Here is a 27,178-nt window from a genome sequence, read left to right on the forward strand (position 1 = left end):
CTTGCTCCGCTTAGCAGGCCCATAATAATATTAAACACTTTTCTAGGGTGGATAGTAATATGTGCCTGCTTGCTCCGCAAGCAGCAGCTTCGCTGCTGCTTGCTCCGCTTAGCAGGCCCATAATAAACACTTTTCTAGGGTGGATAGTAATATGTGCCTGCTTGCTCCGCAAGCAGCAGCTTCGCTGCTGCTTGCTCCGCTTAGCAGGCCCATAATTAAACACTTTTCTAGGGTGGATAGTAATATGTGCCTGCTTGCTCCGCAAGCAGCAGCTTCGCTGCTGCTTGCTCCGCTTAGCAGGCCCATAATTATGTATAAACATGTGATTACAAGTGTAGACTGGATTTAGTAAGTCCTTGCTTGTTTTAGATCATATCAATTGCGGTGGTGTATAGAAGCAAAATAGTAAAAATGTTGTCACTAGGGATGTTCGATACTACTTTTTTTTTAGACCGACACGATACTCAAATCTTCAGTACTCACCGATACCAAGTGCCGAAACCATTAGTAGCCTACTTATGATACATAAAATTTCCCGTAAAAAATGACTTTTTTTTTCATGACATATATATCTCAACTATAGCAAATTTACATACAATTTTATGAAATTAACGGCAATTATATATCTTCAGTTTGCTCATAAAAGTCATTTTGCATAGAGCACACAATAACGTTAATTTAAAAAAAAATCGATAAATAAGATTAAACAAATAATCCAGTGGCCAGAAAAAAAGTCCCAATCAAAATATGTGATTTTACAACTTCTTTTTAAGTGAAGTGCAAAGAATTCAATTCAATACAATACCGTAGTGCTTCAAGTAATTTAGTCATATCTTCCATGTTAAAAATTCCTCAACCTGTTTAGTGTGTGATGTTTAATTATATCTTGTTTTGAAATCCATGCTTTTAATTTGGAAGGCTGCTCTGTATTTACGTTTCCTGTTTCACGTTCTCCGTTCATCATTCATCTCATAGCAGTGCAGTTGCCAATGACGATACAAAGATATTTCTGCACTTCAGAGCTAATTAAATTGCTGAGTACAACTGAAGACTTATGTGCTCTGTGGCTGTCAATACATGCAAAATAACCATTTCAGTCTTTAGTTCCTGTAGTGTTGTCATTCACTGCCATCGACGGCTATAGACGTCAAAAATTAATTTGAACTATTTCTATTAGTTTAAAATTGTTCCCACTTTTGTTAACACGAGTATGAATACCTAGATTGTTTTTATTGTATTAGAACAGATATAAAATTTGTGATTAATCGTGAGTTAACTAGTGCAGTCATGCGATTATTTACAATTAAAAATTGTGATCGCCTGACACCCCTAATTTGTAATAATCTTTTCTTAAAAAAAAAAAAGATTATTAAAAAAGATATAGATATATTTTAAAAGAAAAGATTATTACAAATTAGGGGCATCAAGAGATTAAAATTTGTAATCGTAATTAATCGCATGACTTCACTAGTTAACTCACGATTAATCACAAATTTTATATCTGTTCTAAATGTACAAAAATAAATTATAGGCTTTCATACTCTTGTTAACAAAAATGGAAAAAAAATTAAACTAATAGAAATAGTTCAAATTAATTTTTGACATGTATTGCTGTCAATGGCAGTGAATGAGTTAATTTAGAAGAATTACGCTGACTGAAGCGTAAACAGGCACCGTTCTATTTTTAGCACCTCAGCTCCACAACGTAAACGAGGCAATTAAACACTGCGAAGTTACGTGAGCTACAACATATATAACACACATTGAACCAGATAAAAGGTAATATTACTCACGACAAGAGTACTTACTTATTCTCAGTAGCGCAAGCCAAAATGGCGTTGCCAAAAGTAATAAACGGAACAAGTGTTAACTAATAAGGAGACACACAGAAAACTAACGAGACGGAACAAAACGTTCGTTCCCCCTGACCCAAAAATGCCCACAAGAACGTGGGCCAATACCAGTATCGATATCCGTCGCAAGTACCGATACCATGAAATGTGCCTTGTATCGGTACTCGCCCATCCCTAGTAGTCACTGTCCTCTGTATGTTTTGAGTCAAAAAGTATGTATTGCCATAGTTAGCGTACTGCAAAGTAAGGGAGTAAAAAAAAAAAAGTGCACATATTCACAATGTCAACAGGATGCAGCAATTTCAGCCCTACAAATTATTTTTTGACTGGTGTTTATGCTTACCGTTTGACGATGGCTAATATCAGTCAAAAAGCCTTTCCAACCTGAATCATTTCACTCCAAAATCACAAGGGGGGCGAAAAGAAGAGTGCCAACGCCATTGTTGTACTCCTCCATATATCATACAAGTGAAACGCTAACCATAATTAATTTGAAGTCATAACGACCTTCTGCAACACATTTGGTGTGCGACTAAACTACAATAGCTGTGGAAGAACCTTTATTCAACTGCCAGTCACAATTCATGAAATGTGCCAGGTGATGACATTCGTTGATCTCGCTTCAATCATCTCAGCAAAATAAGTTAAGTCGTGTCTACGACATATCAGACGGTACGTTTCCCATATTTTCCGTGTGCATCTTAATAATTATTAGCCAACAAATAACTGTTCTTCTACTGCCAGCACCAGATTACAAAATGTCTAAGATCTAATGAGAAAATGATGGAGCTTCAATTAATAACGTGAAAGACAAACAACAGCAGTCAGAAATTACCACTTCCAAGTCTTACACTGCAAAAATGTCAGCAAGACAAAATATCTTAAAACAAAAATAACATTACAGATGAGCACATTTTGTACATATGTGATGTCATTTTTGGATTTTGAACACAACTTAAAGTGGACGTCAACCTTAAATATTTCTCGATGATATGTTACATGTGACCTCACTAGTCTAAACATGACATTCTGATTAATATTACATTTGTGGATATTTTTTTTTTATCCATCTTGCTGTCGACTGAAGAGGACATCAATGTTGCTCTGGTCTCAGGTAACAACCAATCACAGCTCAGCTTCAGAAAACAGGTGAGCTGTGATTAGTCAATGCCTGAGCCCTGAGCAACATTGATGTAATTTTCAGTCGACGGCAAGTGGCAAAATGGCCGCCCCATGAGATGGATAAAAACAGCTAGATTTTGCTGCTTAACTCATATTCCACTAACGCTATATTAATCAGAATACCATATATAGACCAGTGGAGCTGCATAGAACATATTGTAAAAAAAAAAATGGGGGGTTGACTTCCAGAACATCCTTGAAAAATGAAATAATCGTAAAAAAATAAAAAAATACTAGCTCAATATGCCGTATGTAGAACTCTTGACAGGAAGTGGCACATACAGATTCATACGCTCCATCAAGAAAGGTAGCAAGCAAGCAAGTTGACTTTTCTTATTTCTGTATCACTTTACATAACTGCTAAGATGCGTGATAATTATATTCCATGCAATTTACAGCGTGCGGCTAGTTGCGCGGAAGTGTCACTGTATTAGGGCAGCCCGCAGCTTTGCTGGGACGTCAGAATATTTTTACTCTTCAGATACTATTTAATGCAGTGGAGTTGTGTAAATGTGAATTTCACACATGGGCGAACTGAAACGAGCGGCGCACAAACTGCACTCGTCTCCTCCCTCTGCGGGCAGATGGCCTCATTTGACCTTTTCGCTGAGGTAGAAGTGGCCTGATGTAACACTCCAGTCAAAATGATGTTCTCATTATTGCTACTCTGAGCAAAGCGCTGTTTTATGATGAGGAGCATCATTAATCTTAATGTCAAACCTTGTAAGCTATGTGACCCGCAAATTTTCATCGACTCCCCAAAAAATGTTTGCTCATAAATAGAGTTGTTTGTTCCAATGATTAGTATACAGCAATCTCCTATCCTGCATTTTTTTTTTTTGCAAAGATTGTGAAATCTGTGTTTGAATAGCTTCATGTTGACAAAGTATCTGACCTATGTGCATGAAATAAAATAAAAAACTGTTTCCAAACATCCGGAATCAAACTGAAGGAATTGAGAGCTCTACATATTGAGAAACTCGGTGACGAACAACCCGGCCAGTTGTGGTTTTATAGCTGCACTGTATAGCTCAACAGTGTTTATATCCCTTGGCTTTTCAACACACACTAAAACAATCGCCAAGCGGCCATTTGAATGAGTTGTACATATTTGAATGTTTAACATACTAGAGTAATTATGCTGTTTTTCAAGGGTGGGAGAATGTGTATGGCTTCGACATGACTTGTATCCGCAATGTGGCAATGAAGGAGCCTCTGGTTGACATAGTGGACCCCAAGCAGGTGGTGACTAACTCCTGCCTGGTCAAGGTAGGTCAAAATCCGTTTTAAGTTCATCCATTTTCTAGTCTGCTGTTTAGCGTCACATAAGCACGGGCTGGAGTCGATCCCAGCTGATGGCACAAAAAGTGGACCATGCCCTCAACTGGCCCCCAGTCAATCTCAGGGCATTTGTGATTGAAACACTGGAAATGACCACGTGTACTGATCAAAATAATATAAATATTGTTTCAGCATAGTCGTTAAAACCAATGTACCCATGCATAATACCATTACCACTGGTGGACCATCTTAAATGATCAAATTTTACTTTAGTGGTTTGAAAACTATGACAGTCCCCTAAAAGAGTTTTGGATCAGCAAGTATTTACATCTAGATGTGTTAAACAACTCAGGACAGAGTACCTTTTGTTTGAAGCCACCCAATTTTCAGTTGAGCAAAAGTATTGGAACGAACAGCTTGAATTTGACCTCCTGAAGAGAAGACTGAAGGTAGAAACCCCCAGACACAAACAAGAACTGATAGAGGCTGCAGTAAAGGCCTATTTTTCACATGAAAAATTCAACACTCAATGGGTCGCAAGCTTGATGCAATCATCGCAAGTAAGGGCTATGGCACCAAATGTGAAATGTTCTCAACTTTAAGTGCATTTAATAACATCCATTCTAGTACTTTTACGCACTTGCAAAGTGGGGGTCTTCATAAAAAGGTGCTCTGCATTTTTTTTTAAACACATCTAGATGTAAATAAATACCATACCAAATAAAAGCTGCAATTCTGAACCTTTGTCACTCGTGTTCTCCCTGCAAGTCACAATCTTTTATTGCTAACAATTGATTCAACAAGATTCCATCCTGTCTTGTGATGTGATTGTTCAATCAGTGCTCTCTGTTTGCTTACGAGTTGGCAGCCGCTCTTTTCTATTCTTTGATATAAACCAACATTTGATGCAAATTATGAAATATTACAGAGGGCTTGTGCATAGCCACGAGCACTGTGAAAACAAATAACCCCCCCAGTGAAGTTCTATTTTAACTGATTGACCTCATTACGATTGTATGTCTGTGATGTTACGCCTGAAGATCACAAGTTAAGGATTAGAAATGAAATCCTTATGTGCGCTAAGACTCACAGACTTGAGACAATTGGCAGATACAATGATGAGTTTATCAAACCAAAGGTAGTGGAAGGTTGCGGCGGCCAAGGGTGAACGGTTCCGGGTCGGAGAATGGAATCCAAGTGCGGCTTCCAAGTCAGCAGGGTGCAGAACGCAGGGCTGGCATGATCTGGGAATACAAGTAACAAGAGAGGGTCAAAATCAGAAAATACTTGGGAAATACTCAAGATGGCTGGATGAGTGAGAGTATTGATCTGGCGATGAGGTGGAGTTCGAGACCGGCTTAAGTATGGCAGATGGAGATTGCTCCCTGCGCCACTCGTCCGACCATGCGCGCGTGAGAATGATTGTGAAGAATTGTCTTCTAAACTTTGAAATGGGACCGTTCTGCGTGCTGCTATTAATTAAAAACATCAGTAATATTCAAGACTACTAATGCTTTGTTTTTATTGACAGTCAATAAATATCATTTCAGCACACATATTCTCACACCAAAATAATATATCATCGTAATGAAAGAGCAACAATCAGGAATTTCACAATTGTTGACTTCAACTTTTGGACGAACTGCAGTTCCCTCTGGAATTCTTTCAGCATTGCAAACAAACACAATGAAAAGCAGCACACTGAAATTGGAATACGCATGAGCTCACACTGGTCAATTTGAAAGTTCCATGGTCATCAGATTGCTAATCCTGCAGGATCACTAATAATTAGTTTATGGCAAGACAGAAAATAAGTTTTAAGTAGCGTTCATTTGTGTTCTTCAGTATTTAATGTACGCTTAAAAGAGCACAAGATGTCAGTTATTGTTATTTGATATGAAAATCTTAATGGTACTGTAGTATAATAACTATGACATTTATTAGAACAAATATCTGGCTAAACCCAATATTTGACCAGAATAAGGAGACAAGTTGACCACGTACAGGCCTACAGTATAACAATGGGATGGCCGGATACAAGGATTGCTGATGAATCACCTGAGAGTTTACTGCGTAAGTGAGAGATCCATCTCTATCCGCCAACAGGAAGTGGACATCTACACAGTGAAGACTGAAGACCTCTCCTTCACAACAGCATTCTGCCTGCAGATCCAGAGAAACGACTACATTCATGCACTGGTCACCTATTTCAACATCGAATTCACCAAATGTCACAAAAAGACTGGTTTCTCCACTGGTAAGACGCCGCAGTTATTTTTTTAAGTTGTTGGGGTGATGTTAAAATAAAAAAAATTATTGTTGGTTATTATACAGTGCATACATGTAACCTTTTTCTCTAACAACAACAAAGGTAGCGCTGGAGGGTAGTAGATGTAATAAATGTGAAGAAGAAAAAAGAGGGAAAAAAAGTCATCTGCAGCGCTCTAGCTAAAGTACAATTTAATTGTCCAAATCCAGACGTTTTCGATTATTTACTTTGTCTGCTTTCTCAGGCTCACTGGATTTTATCTAATCTTTAGAAGGACATGGACACAATTACATCAACCAGCTGCTTGCACAATATGCTGTTATGATATCCAATACAAGCGCAGTATTTCTTTTTTTTTTTGCCAAGGTAATCCTAACTCGTTTTGATTGACCGTGTCAGAGGGATTCGTTCATCTATTTGTGTGTTGTATTACAGTATATTAAACTGAGACATTTCTAATGTTACTTGATATACTAATATTACCTCAGGATACATAAGTGCAATTGCAACACTAAGCTTTATAACGTCTTGTTGCTGTCACCACATGATAAAGACTTGCCTTGGTAGTTGTGGTTTAATACTGACATCTAGTGGGGATATGATAATTTGCATCTGGTCGTTTTATGCTTACCAAAGTAATACACCAATCCAAATCACTCATCATTAATATAGCCATGTGATAGTAGCTCTCACTTTATAAAACTACTATCTTTACAATTTTCCAATCCCTGTACCTCACTAAGCATATGCTTAGAAACTACACACTCGAATGACCGAGGAGGAACAGACAGGAAGAAATGCAAGCTCAGCTCCTAATTTACAAAAGAAAAAGATCTGACCATAGACGATCTATTTGGCAGGTCCTTTTATATGTTACATACAAATAACTGTTTGTACAGGCAAGAGAAGATATATGTTGCCCCAGCACAGCAGGCCGAACATTCTGATTCAAGTGCATCTCCTATTTTGAATGTCAGCCAAGCTATTGTCAGCAGTGGCCAGGGCACTAGAGCATGTTCTGATTTGTTTTGGCACTGAGATACAAACAAAACACACAAAGTCATTACATCAAACAAAAATGGGAACGAAGCAAGAGTTTCCCTCCATTTAACGCTGACATCCTGTCCTCAGAAGTGTTATTATGGCCACTTGGGGGCCTTTCTTCACACTGAGACAAGGACTGACAAGCTGCCCATGGTGCTTCTGCCTGCTGTAGACTTAAAATTTTCTTTAGACATCTGAACCTTGACAAAGAATTTGTATCTTCTGTATGCTTTTTCTTTTTTTGCCAAGAAGCATATGTTGTCCCTTCGTATGGTCAGACGCAGTTTGTAATCAGCTAATGAATCAGGGCTAGAAGCCTTGAATTTCACCCCCCCCCCCCCACCCCCAAATCTTCTATCCTCATTAGTGTCTCGGTGGATCATCAGTCTATTACATCTGATTTTAGGCAAGTTTGGAGGTCGACTACCCTGAGCAAACCCACACATCCGCAGGGAGAACAAGTAAAGGCCACATACAGATGCTCCAATTGAGCTCAGATCTTCCGACGATGAGGCAGCGGTGCTGACCACTATGTTGATGCTACTTTGAAATCCATCCTTGCATGATTGGATGAGTTTGGTGTGAAAGAAAATCATGCAGAAAGACACTTAATTTGGTGCGCGTGTGCTCCCCAGCTCCTAATGCTGCATACACCCACTGGAAGCAGACCGTGTTCTACCTGGAGGACTACTTGACTGTGCGAAGAGGAGAGGAAATCACTGGCAGCATTGCAATGGAACCAAATGACAAAAATATTGTAAGTGTTACATAAAACTTCTTTCTCAGCTAAAAGTGCAATGTGCTGATTAAAAAGGTCATATTAAAGCTTTTTCTACATCATGCATGCTCCACTAATGCCCAGATGAGTAGGAAGAGCCCTGACTGTTTTACACTGACTGCAGCGATCAGTTTTTATCTTCCCTTTATAGTAGAGTGTGCGGACCCGCACACTCCAGTTTTTGGGGGGAGGGGTGAAAGTTGCCGAAATGAGTTTCCTCCGCAGGCTCTCCCTTAGAGATAGGGTGAGAAGCTCGGTCATCCGGGAGGGACTCAGCGTCGAGCCGCTACTCCTCCGCGTTGAGAGGAACCAGTTGAGGTGGCTCGGGCATCTGGTTCGCATGCCTCCTGGACGCCTCCCTCGGGAGGTGTTCCGGGCATGTCCTACCGGCGGGAGGCCCCGGGGACGACCCAGGACACGCTGGAGAGACTACGTCTCTCGCCTGGCCTGGGAACGCCTTGGGATCCCGTCGGAGGAGCTGGCTGAAGTGGCTGGGGAGAGGGAAGTCTGCGCTTCCCTGCTAAAGCTGCTGCCCCCGCGACCCGACCCCGGATAAACGGAATTGAAGACGGAACGAACGGAACGGGGTGAAAGTGGTGGAGGGTGACGTCATGCGCGTCCTCGCAGAGTAGTGGACATGCAGCGTCCACGTACTCGCACGCGCACCATGAACGAGTATGACACAGATGCTGCAGTTAAGCTTTGGGCCAGAGGTGGCAAGTAAAAATAAAAAAAAAGTGTCAAACTGCATCAAAATCCTTTCAATGTGAAAATAGCCGGATGTCCATAAATGTAGATACACCACATTGAATGTCTTTAATGAATTACAACTTCCGACTCACCCTATGAGCTGCCTGTCCACAGTAGACTCTTAGTCAAGCTGGCACCAGTAGCAATGTAGACAGCACTTACAGTAACTATTGACCTTGTGGGACTCTAATCCTCCTCTCTGAATGCAAACAGCATGTGACGATTTGGATGACTATTGCGAACATCTCATAAATATATATATAAGTTTCCAAAAATGTGTTATAATATAGAACATAATACACACAGTTAGGGGTGCTACGTTACCAAAATATCACAGTACTAGTCACGGTATTCAAGCCATGGTATCATATGTATGGTATATGCGGCATGCAATGCATTCTGGGAACAATATACTGTAGATGCAAAACAGGAAGATATAACACACTCAAAACTTATATACCATGATTGATTTTACCGGTCCGGCCCACTAGGTAATATATTTTCCTCCATGTGGTCCCTGAGCTAATATGGGTTTGATACCCCTGTCCTAAGTGCTTTGGATGTGTGAAAGGAATAGTAGTAATAGTAGATTTCTTCTTCAACCAGAACCTCAATGATTATTTTAATCAAAATGTCAGTTCTAAGAACTTTACTGTCATGTGACTAAATTTAAAATGTGATCCGACCACAACTTTACATTTTCCCCTCCAGTATTCTCACTTAAAAGGTTTGGTTGTCTTTTTTTTCTCTCTGCCTGCAGCGGGACTTGGACTTCACCTTTGAGCTGAATTTCAAAGGACAACTGTGCGAGGCAGCTATAGCCCACGACTACAAGATGCGTTAGGTTTTGCGGGAAACCTGGATTAAAGACACCTGCGAGGAGCAGAGGAAGTCTTAAAGAACCTCCCAGGACCAGACGCTATACAAAAGGTGCAATGAGGACGGAAGGATGGGCGTGGCCCCACTACCAACTTGCTAAGACAGGAAGCCATGGCACAAACTGTTAAACAACCTTGAATGTAATAGTCTATGTATGTGGATGTGTGGTGGGTGAATTTTATAACATGTTCAAAGTTAGATTCTTTCTGTATGTGTTGGTGAAATGAAGTGATGTACCTGTGTTGTTTGTTTTGGACCATAACTTGGACCTCAATGGGTAGGGGGTATAAGTCAATGAAATGACTTTATTGTCCACATTTTGTTTGTGAGACGTTTTCATTTGGTTGGGTTTGACACGGCTGTCAGATAAACCATTTAGTTTGTAGTTGTATCAGTTAAGGCTCAGTAATGGTAAAAAAATATATATATATGTTCACCTGAGGACCTCAGCCAAGGACAAACCTGCTGCAGGAATTGTACATGCAGCAGGGCTACTCTCTATATGTGTGTTTGTTATGTGAGAAGTAATGTGTTGAATAGTTGGTGTACAGTCAGTGCTAATTAATACCTCGCGTGATGGACTGTGTCAAAGGTGAACCTGTTGCTGAACTCTATATTATTGTTCCCCATGTCATCAGTTTTATTTGGCAGTATTTGGTATTGTTTGACCTGCTTTTTCAGTCATTACAAATGTATCATGTAATGTGAAAAGATCCGGTACAAGAGCATTGTGAGGCTTTTCTTTAATATCGCTCTTGTATTGGATCTCCTATCCAAGTGACTGGAGAGTCTTTTACCCCTTAATGCCTTGACCAAGTTCCCAAGTGTTCTTGATTCTATTTCTCAATGCTGCAGCTAATGTACATGAGTTGATTTATGATGGTACACTTTAGTTAGCCATGTCAAACCTTTTAGTTATATTTACCCCCCCCCCCCCCCCAAAAAAAGCAAACCTGGTAAATATAACTATTTAAGTGTATACATTAGATACAATAGGCTGTACACTTGCGCTTTGTAGTTAATTAGTAAGATTAATGATGAGCATCTTGCAGAACGTGGCTCAGATGTACAACTGAAGACCTTTTAATGAAAGCCTGAAAAGGCTTGATGAATAAAAAATACATTTAAAAAAAAAAGTGACGAATGATACTAGACTGATCAATTAGCTGTTTTCTAAACGTAAACAGCTCTTTAACCCTTTTTCATTGCACAGGTGGCGGGCTGACTGTTACAAATACTGTAGGTACATACCGTAGTATATGTTGTTAAAAGTAATATTTTCAGGTAAAAACTATATTGAGAACTCTCCAGTGTCTGATTAATTTCCTCACAAACAAACAAAAAGAGTTAAGAGTCAATACATAAATATAATAAATGTTTTTATGCATCTTCCACTATTAATTTATTTAAATTCAATTCAAATATGTTTCATATGTTGTTATGATGTCCTAAAAATGGAATAAACTGCAATGTGCAAAATCATCCACTGGTTGATGCTGTGAAAAGTCAAAACTGTCACCCTTTACGAACAACACCCAATTTTTTATTTTTGTTACACAAATTAAATATCTCAGTGTATACATAAAAGTGAAGTGCAAGACAGTGGTGGTTGTGAACCACTAATAGTGAGGCAAATAGACTAACAATACAGCAGTATCTTAATTCCAAAATCACATACACACGATATAACATACTTAGTATTACATTAAAGAATGAGGGGTACAATGTGTATAAAATACTTGGCAAGTAGATTAGGCGCATCTGATACAAATACATGATTTCTTTACAATCAAACTCATTTGACTGTCTCCAAAATGTCAACAATTGCAACTATCCAACAAAATGGTTTAATATATTGACACTAAACGACAACAAGAGTCGGAAACCACCCAAAAAATGGAGGCATAACATAATGTAAAACCTAAAACAGGTAAGCAGCAAATACTACACTTTCACATGAACCAGTGAACCCAGTGAACAACGATTGTAACTACGTAATGGTCACAACAGTCCCCGGGACACCAATATTTTTATTATTATTTTTTGTGACTTTTAGTTATTGCTGTACTGGCAAAGATAAGGAAATTGTGTGAAAAATCACTGGATTAATACTAGATATTTAAAATCTTGTATGTGATAGGAAAAAGCCAACTTTTAATGTTTTGGCAAATTGTCTTTGATGATGTAATAATGGGAAATAATTTGGTGTGCTGGAGACATTTTTGTTGACATTAAGAATAAGTGATAGTGTGCAAGTGTGTGTTTATCTGTTAGCAGCAGGATTTTTTCTCCAATGAGCTGCTGACCAACTGGACAGTCTTCTCCTTTTCTCGGTCCTCTTGCTCTTTAAGGGTTCTGAGTGACAAAATGGGAGGAAAAACAAGACATCATCACCTCTTCAGTACGGTATGTGTGCAGCCTGCATCGTATTTGTTAAAAGTAGACTCAACACCGATCTGATCGTCTGGATTGAGATTGGATGATATTTTGCATTTTATGCAAAATCGGGGATGGGCTGTACCTGTCTCAATTTGCTCAATCGATCAATGACACCATTGATCGGCTCTGTGAAATTAAACATTACATTTATCAGCGTTTTTTTATTTTACGCAATTACATAATGACACCAAAGCAGAACTTTTCACTAAGAAAGTCACCATCACCTCTTTAAAAAAAATAATAAATCCAACACTGATAATGTGATACTTTGTCGCATTCATCATGAGCGAGAAAAGTAACAATCAAATCATAAATTCCCACTTCATTTCAGTAAAACTATATGTCACACATTTGGAAAATAATTTTGGTGTTTTTTGTTTTTTGCAAATGGACTCTTACGTACCTAGCCAGATGAAGCATTGCCTCCATCACATTGTACCCTGAGAATGCACTGCACTCAAAGAAAGTCATCTGACAGTCCTTAAAAACACACAAACCATGTATTTTTCCTATAGCTGATAAGCAAAGTGCCACAATAGAGGGCAAATTTCACTAATAGAAAAACAAGACAGACCTTAGCTAGCCTCTCGCCCATTGTTTTATGCACTTGTCTCGCAATTTCTAGGTCAGTTTTATTTCCCAACAGCATTAAAGTTATGTCTTCACCCGAGCCCTCCTATGAACAAGACAGGAGAATGTAGACAAACATATTAGTAAATCTATACATTGTGGCTATTATACAACGGGGGGGGGGGGGGGGGGGGACTTTACCTTCACACTTGTCAGCCACTGTCTGACAGCTGTAAAACTCTGCTCAACTGTTATATCATACATCACCACCACCCCGTCAGCTTTGCGGAAAAACTGCTTGGTGATGCTTCGATACCTGACAAGGGAGGAGACAGTAAATTGAAAAAGTAGAGGCTGTTTTGAAAGAAAAACAAACAGCTGAGCTTTCAAAGCAGCTCCAAAATCACAAAATGATTGACAAGTGATTTTTTTTTTTTAATTAAAAACTGATTTTCTTTTGATTAAAAATGCAGTAGTGTCAAAGTGAAAACCTATGTCACAATAAAACACGAAAAGAAGAAAATTAAATGAAATCACAATCATGTGACAAGTGGCTGAATTACCTTTCTTGTCCTGCTGTATCCCAGACCTGCAGCGCCACCTGGCAGTCGTCCACCCTTATTGTCTTCACACTGTAGTCTATACCTGCAAATTCAATATCCGCACTACATTTTCTGCATTTCTAACTTCATCATAAAAAAAACAGCACAACACAAAGACAGCAACAAAACTAACCTAGAACTATATGAAAATTATATGAATATAAAATGACATTAATATAATTACATGAGCTAAAACGCAAATGGTATGCAAATGAATCACTGACTTAAAAATTCAAACTGTGTATAATGTTATAGTGTCTTACAACAATGTGAAATAAACTATACAATATATATTAGGGGTGTGCCAAAAAATCTATTCTCATAAGAATCGCGATTTAGAATCGATTTTAAATGTCCCAAAATCGATTTTACTTAAATTATTTTATACTCTCTTCCCTTTGTTTGTGTGTGCCTTTATTTGGAGCGCTGTTCATGTTGTACCGGATTTGGCCACTTAGGGGCAGTGTGGTTCCATGCAGTCTGATACACTGTTAAGTTGTAGCCACATGAGAGAGTAGAAGGAAAAAGTCACGATCAAATTATTCCAATAAAAGTTGTTTTAGGCGTTCTTTTGAGTGATAAAAGTGCCGCGAGTAGAGCACTAATTAGCATTAGCGAGTCAGACTGGAGTAGATCATTACAAATTCCGTGAACATCTATAAATTGAAGCAAAAATCATTATCAATCAAATCATTTTGAATCAAAATCATTATCAATCAAATCATTTTGAATCAAAATCGTTCTTAATCAACAATTGATTCTGAATCGAATCACGCACCCAAAAATCGGAATCGAATCATGAAACATTACAAAGATTCACACCCCTAAGATATATAGTATTTTTTTGTGGTAGTGCTCGGTTTAAACAGTTTGAGTGACACTGATTTATAGTAAACATTTAATCTAGAGAAGCATGTTTTTGCAATGTTGGAAGAAATCAGCGTACCAGGAGAAAAGCCACACAAGCGCAACTAAACCTCAGAATCATGAGGTAAATGAGCTAACAACATAAACGTGTTCTCCACATTTCATTACCTAATAGCATTTTTAAAAAAGTGTTTCCCTCTTAATCATCATCCTCTGATTTGTATTTATTTATTTTGATGTAGACATTTTTAAATAGAAGGTAATAAATATCAAACAAACTTAAATATGACTTTTCTTGACCAACAAAGCAGGGATTTATACCAACAGTGGCGCAAGTGTCAGGATTGAAACAGTCATCACAAAAGCGTCGAAGGAGGGAGGTCTTTCCGACGGTGGAGTTCCCCACCAGAACGATTTTGAAGAGACGGTCAGTCAGCGACAGATTGCTTTCCTCCTACACAAACAGAAGCTTGCTGACTCCTCACTGAAGAAAGGGGAGAAATAGCACTAAAATGCGGATATGCTTACATTTATGCTGGTCTCCTTGCCAACAGGTTGACCCCTTGGAGACATGGGACTTATTTCTCCAGCTCCCTGTGATTGTTGCGACTGAACAGAGCAAATATCGCTCATCAACAAGTCCATATGCTCTTCATGGTCTGACAGTTCCTCGCCTTCAATAAAAGGCTGAAGGGGGACTTGGGTCTGACCGCCATTTTGGAGCAAATGTGGGAGGTGGTCCTCCTCGATAGAGATGATCCTCTGCAGGTAACCTCTGGTCCCTTCTGGACCACATGGATTGCTTGACACAGTGAATGGATTCTGCCTTACATCCTCGACCTCCACCTCACTGCAGATGCGTTTTAAAGACAGGTACAGGTTATATTAAAGCAAAACGAGGCGCAGTAGAACTATTTTGTTCTTAACAAAATGTCTTATTGAAAATTACATGTATAGTGGAACCTTCGAAGGCAAACACTAGATAAATTCAATTTGGAGTTCAACTTCCATTTAGTACAATATTACCAATATAAAATAATTGATAATTAATCACTAAAGTAGCAACGTGTGAAGTTGCCACCATCTTTGTAGAATTGTCTATAAAAAAAAACATGGAATGAACACATCAAATGCCTCAAAAATCCTCTACAAAACAAATACATTCAGAAAAAAAAACTACAGTGTTGGTTGCTTTCATACATGAACCATTCTGCTGCCCACACTGCTTTCTCACCAATAATCTTCCATCTGTGCTTGTTACGTTGAGTTTTTAGGGCAAGTGTCGGCATATGAAACATGACACTAATTTTGACACATTGATGTCTCGGCCTGCCCGAAAAATTGATTTATATTTCTAGCTGAAATTTGTAATATTGAAAAACAATTAAGTAACACCATTTTTAGGTGTTTTTTTCCACCACATTTTGTTAAGGCAATATTACACAAAAACATCTCACAAAAGCCATTTTCCCCACACAAAAGCTCAATTTCTCCGGAACCCCTTGTCCGATTTTCAAAATTCTTGCTGCGTTGTGACAAGTTTCAAATTTTGGGAAATCCTGCTAAATGAAGGTTTCACGAATGCAATATTATGATGCAGTAACAAATTCATTTATCTTACTTTTTTTTTTGTAATTACATCAATGCCAAGTCATTCAAGTGTTATGGAAAAGATCTGTGTTAGGCTTTGAAGGTTCCTCTGTACATAATGATGCTTTTACCTTTTTGGGAAGTATGTATGTCCCCCGGCATTATATAAGAACCTTGGCTGTAATCCTGTATTCTTACAATTTTTGGGTTTCTGTAATGCCAAACATATGAGTGATCACATTCATTATTGGTCTCACTTTGAGAGGCATGCATTAAAGAAACTTGACATACAACAATCGGTAGACTTCTTTCATGCATGTCACAAACCTGAATGAAAATGTCCTTTTCATCTCGTAAATGTTTATTCACTTCCCTGAAATAATAAAAAAGAAAATATTGAAGACGGTAAAAAATTGGGCTACAAGCTTAAATGATTGACTCAGCAAAATAAAATTGTCAAAAAGTGTTGACCCCAAAGCAAACATCCACACCTCATCAGGTCCAGTTGCTTGAGAAGGCTTGCTCGCTCACGTTGGAGTCCCTCCGTCAGTCTGTATATTTCCCTATTACAAACATCACATGCGTTATTGTCACATTGGCTCTTTGGCGTAAGTGCAACAAGCAGGGTGCTCAACACAAAATGCTCAAGTTAAAGGGATGGGTGGGGTTTTACTCACATCTCCTTCTCCTCGTTGAGTTGTGTGGACTGCTGGTGGAGGAGACTCAGCTGCTCCTGTGCCAAGAACAGCTCTTGACTGGTGTGATCCAGTTCCTTCGCTAGTTCATCATTTGTCTTCTTCAGCTTCACATTCTCCACCTTGGTCACATGTTGTTCACTGTGAAGCTCCTGACACTGATTTTCCAGCTGTAAATGGACGAGTGGTGGCAAAACAATCACATTCACTCATTCATTCATTCATTTGCATCACTGACCACATGAATATATCGCAGAGATATAGTTTTAGTAAGAATAAAAATAGAAAAACTATTCTCTCTAAAAGAGCAGTTGACTTATTGACATGTCTCTGAAGTGAAACATCGTGTGCAAAATGAACGGCGCACTCATCAACTCTTCACTCACCCTCCTCTGCTTCTGAAAGAGCTGCTCTAACTCTTTCTCCTTGGTGGTCAGCTGTTTTTCAAGGTCTTGACTGCGAGACACAAACCTCTTATAGTCCTTCAGAGATAAGAGAGGAGGTTACAAACACAAAGCTCAATGATGGTTGGCGAATGAGATTCATTGTTTGTTTTTGTTTTTTACCTGCAACACAATCCGTTCTCTTTCATTCTTTATTTGCTGCTCCATTTCCTCGTAGAGGCGATGGATCTCATCATCATGTGTAGCTGATTTTCTATAGGACATGCATAGTGAGCTCTGCTCTGTTTGCATCACAAATAGTTCAAATTATTTTCACATTATGTATAATTTATCTGTTAACAACTGTTACTTTGAGCCTACTTAAGAATATGTCATACTTTTCGCAGGACTTTGCTGTACAGCTGAGGAAAATTTCGAGCAAAGGACTTCTTTTTTTTTTTTTTTTAACAGCTCATCAGTCAAATGCTGTTTGCTTTGTAACAAAAGCCTTAATTAGCTCAATAGAATCCACAGGATTAGATATCTCCTAACCGTTTCAGAGCGCTCTCCATCTCTCTCTTTTCCTGGTTAGCCACAATTATCTGGGATGTTACCCTTGCCAGGAAGTCCTCAAAATTGGATAAAAGGTGTGGTTCATCTCGGCGTAGCTGGGCCCACAAACTGCGTACCTCTGCGGGGCTGATGACACAGAGGGTTAACATGTAAACGTGCATTATAGATGAGGAGCACCATTGTTGGGATAGAAATTGAAATTAATTATGTATAGCATGGCGAAAACTAGATGTTTATCAGATGCAATAAATTACGCGGAAGACAAATTACAGTGAACTAGTAAATTCAGAGCTCAACTTTCAAAGGCTACAATGATATTAGGCTTGAAAAACGGGAACAAATCGCATATTGATTTCAGAAAGGGTCTCAGCATCATTTAAAATTAATAATCCTAATCATGTGTAATCTTGACAGGAAATTGATAAATAGACCAAGTCAAACAATAAAATATTCTCCAGAAGCATAAAGTTCAGTGACACATTTCTGCAGGACTGTCTTTTTCTCTCTCTTTATCGTAGTAAATGTCAAATGTCTAGTCAGGATCAATATAGGTTAGTTCTGCCCAAAAGGATATGATCTCAAATGTCATGTCTCATCTCTAACCTCAGATCTGGTGGTCAAGATGTGCGTCTCCTGCTTTATGAATTTGTTTTTGGAGTTCCCTGAGAAAACTGAGTTGAATATTGACCATTTGCACCAACGTCACGTGATCACGTGACTGGCCTATGACGGACGGTGGAAGAAAATGATTGTTGAATGGAAGTGGACGTGACCCGGAGCGACTTAGTGACTTAGCGATTGTTCTTTTACAAATGAAAAGTTATTATTGCCCATTGAGCCACGGAATCTACTACTTCAACTGAAGGTCGTCTGTCAGTCGAAGTTGCACATTTAGTCGGGACTCATAGAGCGCGATATTTACTTTAGTTGGAGATCGCTAGTTTGAAAACAGCCCCTTACCTTCTGTTGCCTGCTGTTTTTACCAAGTTAATCAAATTGCCGACTTTGTCGGAATTCACAGCGCACGACCTATAACGTTATGTAGTCAATGCCGTCTCTTCTCCTTACACCGGGGCTGATTCAAAAGCTTGTCGCTGGCTGAGTCTCTCTGGGACGAGATGCTACGCTCACACCGGGGGACAATATACCTCGTAATGCAAAGGCAAAACTTGTTGATCATGCTAACTGACTTATTTATACATAGTCCGTTCTATTTTGAAACGCTGTGATGATGTTATGTTACTATGTTTACTAGCATGGAACAATTGACTATCGTAGTGGCAAGCTATGCGGTAATTTCATGAATATGACTCCGGCTCCAGAGTGAAAAACTCAAAATCCCCTATTATCAAACAGTCAAATGCACTTAATAGTTTTGAAGAAGGTACATTTTAAAACAAAGCTGTGTGTTCGTGCATTTGGAGTGGACGCTAACTATCTGGCTCGTTAATGTGATTTGAAACACGCAATTCGACACCTCTGTTACAATCTTTGTTAGAGTGTACGTTTATTAGTAAAATGTATGAACATTTATCTACTAATTACAACATTTATCTACTAACCTCGCAAAAAATGATCGCTGCAAATTTGTGAATACTTTGTGGGCTGCCAGTCCTTTCTGTTGATTGTTGCTATCCATCGACGTATTTTGTCTTCATTAGTAGGTAAGCGATAAAAAGCAACATTTGGTTTACTCTTTTGTCCGTCTGTACAACCGACCGCAAAGCAAGATATTACCATTTTATAAGATAATCGATTAGATAAAGGACTTTACGCTGTATGAGATTCAATGGTTACAATACAGCCAAGTGGCTCTTTTGCCGTCCAGTGTCCCCGAGGGGTCGTTCCCATCAGGGCTGTGACATCACGTGCAAAAGGTCAATAGTGTAGTTCCAATTTCGATCACAATAAAATATACTGTATCATAAAGTCGAAACAAACAACTAAAGTACCACTGACAAGTACATAATTTAAGTTCAGATATAGAAAAGAGATTATCTCCAAAAGTTTTAGTAAGATTTTATGAAAGTAGTTAGTGATAAGATCTATGTAGTAGCAGTAAGTCACACTGTACTGCAGTTTCTAGAAAATAGTCCTGTTATGAATGTAAAATTCTGAATAATTGCAAGTATAATTATCTTCCTAATTTAAAAACATACCGAGTCATTGACGTACAACAGATTGTACAAAGTAATTGTGACCAACACAAAAGTGAGGACAAAGTGGCAGGAAAGAGGCCCCGGAAAAGTGTTCAACTATTTGGAATTGACTAAATCGGTGACTCACGCAATACTTACTCTTCAAAGACATTGTTGGCTCCGAGGCTTTCCATCAGCATGGAAAAATGTTTCTCCTCGTCATTCTCTGTGATTGCCGAGCTCTCTTCCCACCGGCTGTGGTAGAGGACCTCTGGAGGCTTTGTGTGGTGGGGTTTATCTCCCATGCCGTCGTTTAAAGCAATATTCCTGCCATACAAAAATTCACCTAGAAAACAATTGGTATACAAAACATAAGACGTGTAGCAGTTTCTTCCTCAATGAGAATTTAAAAGTGAACCTACTAAAGCCAGTGGAGAACTCATCGAGGGTAAGAAATCCATTGCTGTCAGAATCAAGAGTGTCAAACACTTTCTCCAACTCGTCCGCATTGAGAGGGAGCTCGCCAAGCAGCCTCTGTTTTACATGACACAAGCAGTTGTGTCATTAGCAGCTCTTATTGACAAGGACACAGCCTTGAGAACAATACAACTGTGTGTAGCTATAACAACTGTGATATAAGAGCCATAAGTACAGCCTCTGTATAGCAGTAATAAACAACAACAATAATTATAATACATTTACATAAGGGTGCTCAAAGTAAGCAAATAGATGTTTATTTTATTACTTTTAAGCGCAGCAATGATTATAATATGTAATTTAACTATACTGTAGTTACATGCACATGTATGGGGCAACCTCACCGTGAACCATCTGGAATATTCCCAGTAGAGATACAGTAGAGTCCTCAATGATTGACCAGAACAGCTGGTCATTCATATTATTAGGGCAAATGTACCCGTTTCACCTTCAAACACTTTGTAGAGCCAAGCTTTTCCAACAATTTGAAAACTTTGATTAAATTGAAGGATTTGTTTTTCATGTCGATTATAATAGCTATCACAATTAGCAATAAATTGAATGGGGGGGGGGGGGGGGAATTACTTAAAAAAAAAAAAAAAAGGAAGGTATAAGATGTTTTTATATGAGATCCATGCAACCATTTTCTAACCTAACTCTATTTTCGCCAGTCAGCCGCAGGGCGCATAAAGACAAAAACCCATCCACACTCAGATTGAGGCCCATATGAAATTTAGGGTATCCAATTAACAAAATGCCTTAAAGTGGGAGAATGCTAGATCAAAGTTGACACTATTTACCATGGGAGGGACTCTTCACTAAAGGTTCAATCTCTTTGAGGTCGAGTCAACAACTCATGACAGTGACTGTGCGGGAGCGTTTAGCAAAGAAGGGGAAAAAACCAACCACACCTCTGTAGGCAGTGTGGTGTTAGGATATGTTTACACTGCTGAAACTGTTGACAGAGGCCACCAATTTAATCCAGGGTGGAGATAAGTAAGGGTAGGATAAAGTGTGTTATCCAGGAAGAAGACTTATGTCACAGAATTTGGTCTCCTGAAAGCAATAGCATAACAAATACAAGATGATATTATAACTAACAGCACCAAGTGGTGCTCTAAAGCCTCATTAGAACATGCTGGGATATCAAAGCTCCTCTATGTGTGTCTGTGTTCACGAGTGCTTCATCAATGGTTGGCAACATCTGAGGGATACGTAAATCTGCACAATAATGCGAGTGGAGAGCCTGGATCACAAAGCAACCATGATGCTCTCAAAACTGTCCTTGCCACCTTCCCCTTTCAGTCGTCATTATGCAGCTTTTGAATAAAGAACACGCAGTCTCTTCATGTCTAATTCAGAATCACTGATCAGAGAACAGATTGTCCTTGTATTGCACATAGACTAAATAAATCATGAAAAGAAATATGTAACACAACGTTGATACATTATTTACATGTTACAGTATTTATTTCCAAAAATGAATTCAAAAGTTATACCATTTTCAAATGTAACACAGCTACCACAAAACAATTACTTTGATCACCTCACCTGCATGTCGCGCTGGGTGATGAAGCCCTTTTTCTCAATGTCACAGACCTGGAAGAACTCGTGCGTTTTCTCCAGGACAGTGTTTTGACCAACATGCCCACTCTCCCGCTTCGGCCACTCACTCTCACAATTGAGGGGCTCTTCATTGCATCCATGCTCTTTGCTGCTTCGGTGCCCTTCTTGCGCCATCCTGGAGCCAGTAGCGGTGTTGGTGAGGGCAGAGGGGACAGTAAACGCTGCCATGGTAGGTGCGCTACAAGTTGGTTGCTGTGATTTGAGGACCTCAGTCATACTTCGCAGGAGCCAGGTGTGCACGAGACAGATCTCAGAAGAAGTCGTGCTTACAGGCTAAACAGCATCAGAGGCTTTCAGCGATGTAACGCATCATCTCTTAGCAACTGCCTCATTAATTTGACACTAAAAGCTAGAAAAGAGATAAAGAATATTTAGTTCATCTGTTTATCATTCATATTAAATCTGAATTACAGTAAATTCAACAAATAGGTTTAATCAGGCCAACCACCTCAATAATAATAATGCGTCAGACTTAAGTATGTTTTAGCATTACAAAAAAAACATGAAAAACTTATAAATATGTCTTTGGGACACTTAAATTTTTTTTAAATAGAATGTATTTGTACGTTTTGAGAGCAAATAAGTTAATCATACTCGAACCACATTACAGTGCAGTAGTGGTGAAAGAATGGTTTCATTTAGGAGCTGTAACTCAAAGCAGAATAAATCTCAATAGCAAAACTCCGCAAATAAGCAACATCCATTGAAAAAGGTGAACATTTCTTTTATGCATGATATGTTTTTTAAAATAATTGCCAGATTAATTATTTATTTCTGCCAAAAATCGTATCGGCATCGGTCTAAAAAAAAAAAACATATCGGACGGGTCCTAAATGAGACCATCTGTACATAAAAATTGTAAAGTTCATTGGTTTGAATATCTTGTTTTTGTTGTGTAATCACTCTGAATATAGGCTAAAAATGCTTTTCAAATCATTATATTCTTTTTTTTTACATTTTACACAATGTCACAACTTCATTAGAATTGAGTTCTGTAATGATAAATCTAAACACACGCGCACGCGCACGCGCACGCACACAAATATTCATTATATTGGCCACTTGCTGGGAAATACTGATATTTCCCACTGGCAACACTAAAAGCATTTTCAAGAATCACTCAAATTTTGTATTTTTTTCTACATTTACCAACAAAACAAAATAATTTTATTTTTATGTATTTGTTTTCTAATTTATTAAACTGCATTAAAGTAAATAAATAAATACAAACTGAGGTTTTAATTAATTGGGAAAGATTAAAATTTTCTGAGACATTTTTTGACAGGTATTCAGAAAAAAAATGGTAGTAAAATGGGAACAGTAGTGTCCATCTGGTTTTCATGCATGCTAAAATAATAATAATAACAAAAAATAGAAGTGTACTAGTTTGGAAGACTGCTTGTTTATAAACATTGCTTCACAAGGTGGAAGCACACACCAACGCCAAAATTAAACACACATACACAAACTAAAATACAAGAGCTCTGTCAAAAATTCTGCCTTTACCAATATACATAGTTCTGAATCCTGACAGAGAGGTATTAGCTTAACAATGTAATGATTAGATATTAGGAATATTAGAAATGACATCAATATGATACAGTGCGCTACTGCAAACTACAACCACAAAAACAAAACAATGATAAACATAAACCTGAATATATCGGCATCTCAAATAATCTTGACAGCATTTTATTAATGTAGCAAGCAGCAACTTACAAGCGAGAGTATTTGGTAGCTCCTGATAACATTCATTCAAAGTGTCAGTTAGCATTCAAAACACTCTGCCACTTCTTGTAAGCATGAGCGCTCACAAAACGCAAAGCCACCACACGCAACTGATCCATCTTGCGTATAAAAGAGGAAACAAGAAGAGGAAGTGAACGTTTTCTATTTCATTAGACCGCATTGTCTCATCTCTAAGTGTGTCCTATGGGCTGGAGGAACGGATGTATTGTTAAGAAGTCTCTCACAGTGTTGACACTTGCCGAGAGGCTTCTGAAACACAAACACTTTTATTGAATTGGATTAACACTTTGCGGATTATTTAACTATTGACTGAAATTCTAGCCACAATTTTTAAGAAATGTTACAAGGCGCAGACAAAAAAAAAACAATTCAACATATTGTAGCTGAACTCAGCATGAGCATTGTAACAATATGGAGAATTTGAACAATATTAAATTGACACATTATTTGCATAACTTTGTAGACTATACACACTTTTCTACAGCACAGGAGAAACTAGCTCTAGACTTGAAGGCTCTTGTTTGACATGGAACAGCTGTCAGATGATGGTTGCTTAGTCAAATACGTTCAGAACGCAGTTACTGTGCTGTGTATAAAATAATGATTTCTAAGTTGCTGCCTATGTTTTTTGTCCCAAATTATCACAGCATTTTACAAGACTGTTGGTCACACAATTAGTTTGTATGAGGTCCAAAACAAGATAATTTGCAGATTTGTCACAACAAAATTAATAATCATGGCCATTGGCATCCATTGTTATTGTTGAGTATTATACTGAAGCAAGAACTAAACAGAAACAGATCTTGTTATTGAGGAGGTATGACCTCAACACGTCGCCACACGATTAATTAAAAAGTGGAGAAAAGCATAACAGAACAAAATTACGGTTAACGTCACAATTTCAGCATTGGTTAAAACTCACATCCTTATTATGCAAAACTTACTGGGACAGTTGCAGGCCTCTTTACATTGCAGTCGCGTCACGCGTGTACATACAGTTTTCATACGTGCTAGCTAAAATATATATACGTTAGCAGTCACCTCGTGCCAGGTTAATTTACCTCAAATTCGTTAATATAATAAAATACTCAGAAGCCGTACGTACCAGAACAATGGAAAATCATTTATCTTGATTAATTCCTTGCCTTGGTTGGTATCAACCTGTTGCGTTTCAGGCAGATAAGTGCGGGGCAGATAAGTCTACAACTGCACGAGTGGTGGAATTTGACTGACTTCATGCCGGATGGGCAAACATAATGGGCGGGGCTGTTATCGAGGGTTACTATAGCAACGCGAACACCCAAGTTCCTGGTCCATCTTGTCGCCACAAAAATCAGGACACTGTTGAAAAAATACATCTGTGAAACTAAGTGAGACTTTAATAAGGAACGCCAGCAAAATCTTCCCAATTCGAATAACAAACATGTATACTAATAAAACTAAAATAAAAATAAAAAAGGAAATTACATTAATTTAATTTAAAAAATTTAATTAAATTAAATTCAAATTAAACTGATTGATCTCATCTCTCCCCAAGCACTCAACTTTGGAGACAAGGGAGCAGTTCCCGAAAACATCCAGCAGATGGCAATGTTTACCTCAAAGTTGTGATGTATGGACGTTGCATTTTCTCCACGTGTTTTTTTTTTTTGGATACTCCAACTTACTCCAGCATTACAAAAACATACACATTAGGTTATTTGAAGAAATTAACTCTAGTAAGTTAAATAAATATAAAATCTACTGAAACGTTATCAACATTTTCCAAACTCCTATGAAACTAAATACTCAATACTGACGTACTGGGGTACCAAATTCAGGCCGGGAATTAAATATGTATTACACACGACTGATAGCCAACGTTTTTATTGCCCTGCCATGCTGTGTGGCCCCAAAATCCCAAATAGGCTAATTATAACCAATGAGCGGTGCTGGAATGTAAGTGAAAATACCAGAACATGTCAGTGAGTGTTTTTGGAGCGCCACAAGCGCGATAGTTCGAGGCAAACGGGTCTACAATATGCACTGGAAGGAAAGAGCACTTCACAGAGGCTATCGAGGCTAAAGCACAGGTCTCAAGATAAATCTGAGGTAAGCAACAATGAACTCTTTCTCTCAGCGTGGAAATTGTAATCCCGCAAAATAATTCCCATTTTTAATAAATGTAGCACCCGTACTGATTATGTGTTTCACGTGTTTTTTTCCCCTCTACTGTAACAGAATGGTTACTCCGAGATAACCCCAAATGCTATTTGAAAGATTAAAATAAAACTAGAGCTGCAGGCAGCTATAAAGGGCCCTCGCAGCCCGGGCCACTTTGGTTGTACTTGCAGGTTGGGGTACTGGCACGTTGGGGTAGTGGCACATTGGAAGCAGAATTTCATTGAAAATTGCATAACAAACCTTTCCATATGGAATTTTTTTTGCCAGGTGTGATGAGCGTGTGAAGCTTTTTGGTCAATGATAAGACCCTTTATTTTTTTGGCAATGAGTTCTTGAAATGAATCTTTCTTAATCGAAAATTGATTCTGAATCAAATTGCAGACCCAAAAATCGGAATCAAATCGAATCATGAGACATTCAAAGATTCCCACCCCTAATATATATATATATATATATACATTTATATATATATATATATATATATATATATATATATATATATATATATATATATATATATATATATATATATATATATATGGGTCGTTTACTTCATGATAACCACTAAAAAGCTAGCATTATCAGAGGTCTATCATATCAAAACATATAAACTAGGGATGTATGGACATGGGGGGAAAAAATCACAGCTAAATTTTGCCCATCCAGATGGCACCGGCATATCATATTTTGGGTTTTGGCCCAATTAGGACTATGGACCCTATTTGAGAAGTTGGATGAGAGGCAGAGTCATATGGCATTGTTTTATATTATATTTATTTCCATGGCACTCCGGCACAATTTTTTAAAACAATATTTTATGATTGAGTGTTGTATATATCAACTTTATTTTAATTTAAACTCCTTTGCGATGCGTAGCTCTCATACGAGTCATACCAAGGCAAGTTCCCTGTTCATGTTTCGCAGTTTGTGAAAAGAAAAAACGAAGAAAAAAGACGTCTGAAATAAAGACCAGCCGATTATGTAAATTAATCGTATTCTTCTTGCATTTGGCAATGTGTATTGGCTTATGACGGAATAGACGGCGAGAGAACACATAGAGTCAACAAAACAAACGACCGTGGCAGGACTCGAACCTGCAATCCCCTGATCCGAAGTCAGATGCCTTATCCATTAGGCCACACGGCCAACAAGGGACTTCGAAGGAATTTACATACATATAAAATAAAGAGACTGCGATGAAGCGAGCACTTTAACCAGTATTTGCCAAATGTGTATTTTAATATACTGTACACTGAACATAATTCAATAC

General features: G+C 38.3%; 2 protein-coding genes and 1 non-coding gene across 5 annotated transcripts in view; 1 reads left to right on the plus strand and 2 right to left on the minus strand.

Annotated features, from left to right (window-relative positions):
• The window catches only part of prmt8a (protein arginine methyltransferase 8a), an 89,685-nt gene extending 78,713 nt beyond the window's left edge, over positions 1–10,972 (plus strand). Inside the window, exons 7-10 of one of the 2 annotated variants that reach the window (XM_086073784.1) lie at positions 4,189–4,304; positions 6,423–6,573; positions 8,265–8,386; positions 9,918–10,972. In XM_086073784.1, the coding sequence (XP_085929910.1) occupies positions 4,189–4,304; positions 6,423–6,573; positions 8,265–8,386; positions 9,918–10,001 (473 nt within the window). In that variant the 3' untranslated portion in view covers positions 10,002–10,972. The remainder of the gene's footprint in view (positions 1–4,188; positions 4,305–6,422; positions 6,574–8,264; positions 8,387–9,917) is intronic. The other variant, XM_086073785.1, reaches the window with a different exon arrangement.
• Positions 10,973–11,557: 585 nt separating this feature from the next.
• Positions 11,558–24,988, minus strand: cracr2aa (calcium release activated channel regulator 2Aa). 2 transcript variants are annotated; one of them, XM_086073782.1, is made up of 18 exons: positions 24,851–24,988; positions 21,922–22,345; positions 20,316–20,427; positions 20,053–20,239; positions 17,735–17,881; positions 17,366–17,456; positions 17,186–17,281; positions 16,782–16,969; positions 16,596–16,667; positions 16,432–16,477; positions 16,236–16,315; positions 15,043–15,364; positions 14,836–14,968; positions 13,609–13,690; positions 13,247–13,361; positions 13,050–13,151; positions 12,879–12,955; positions 11,558–12,391 (listed from the first exon to the last, which is right to left on the minus strand). In XM_086073782.1, the coding sequence occupies exons 2-18, from the start codon at positions 22,210–22,212 to the stop codon at positions 12,307–12,309; spliced, it is 2,226 nt and encodes a 741-aa protein (XP_085929908.1). In that variant the 5' UTR covers positions 22,213–22,345; positions 24,851–24,988; the 3' UTR covers positions 11,558–12,306. The 2 variants fall into 2 exon arrangements, with proteins under 2 accessions (XP_085929908.1, XP_085929909.1); XM_086073783.1 differs by lacking the exon at positions 12,879–12,955.
• Positions 24,989–26,981: 1,993 nt separating this feature from the next.
• Positions 26,982–27,054, minus strand: trnar-ucg (transfer RNA arginine (anticodon UCG)). The gene has a single exon. It is a non-coding gene; the product is annotated as a tRNA-Arg (tRNA).
• Positions 27,055–27,178: the final 124 nt, after the last annotated feature.

The sequence above is a fragment of the Leptonotus elevatus genome, chromosome 4 (assembly GCF_054856555.1).
Source record: "Leptonotus elevatus isolate MCC_2025b chromosome 4, RoL_Lele_1.0, whole genome shotgun sequence".
In the NCBI taxonomy this organism is placed as follows: domain Eukaryota; kingdom Metazoa; phylum Chordata; class Actinopteri; order Syngnathiformes; family Syngnathidae; genus Leptonotus; species Leptonotus elevatus.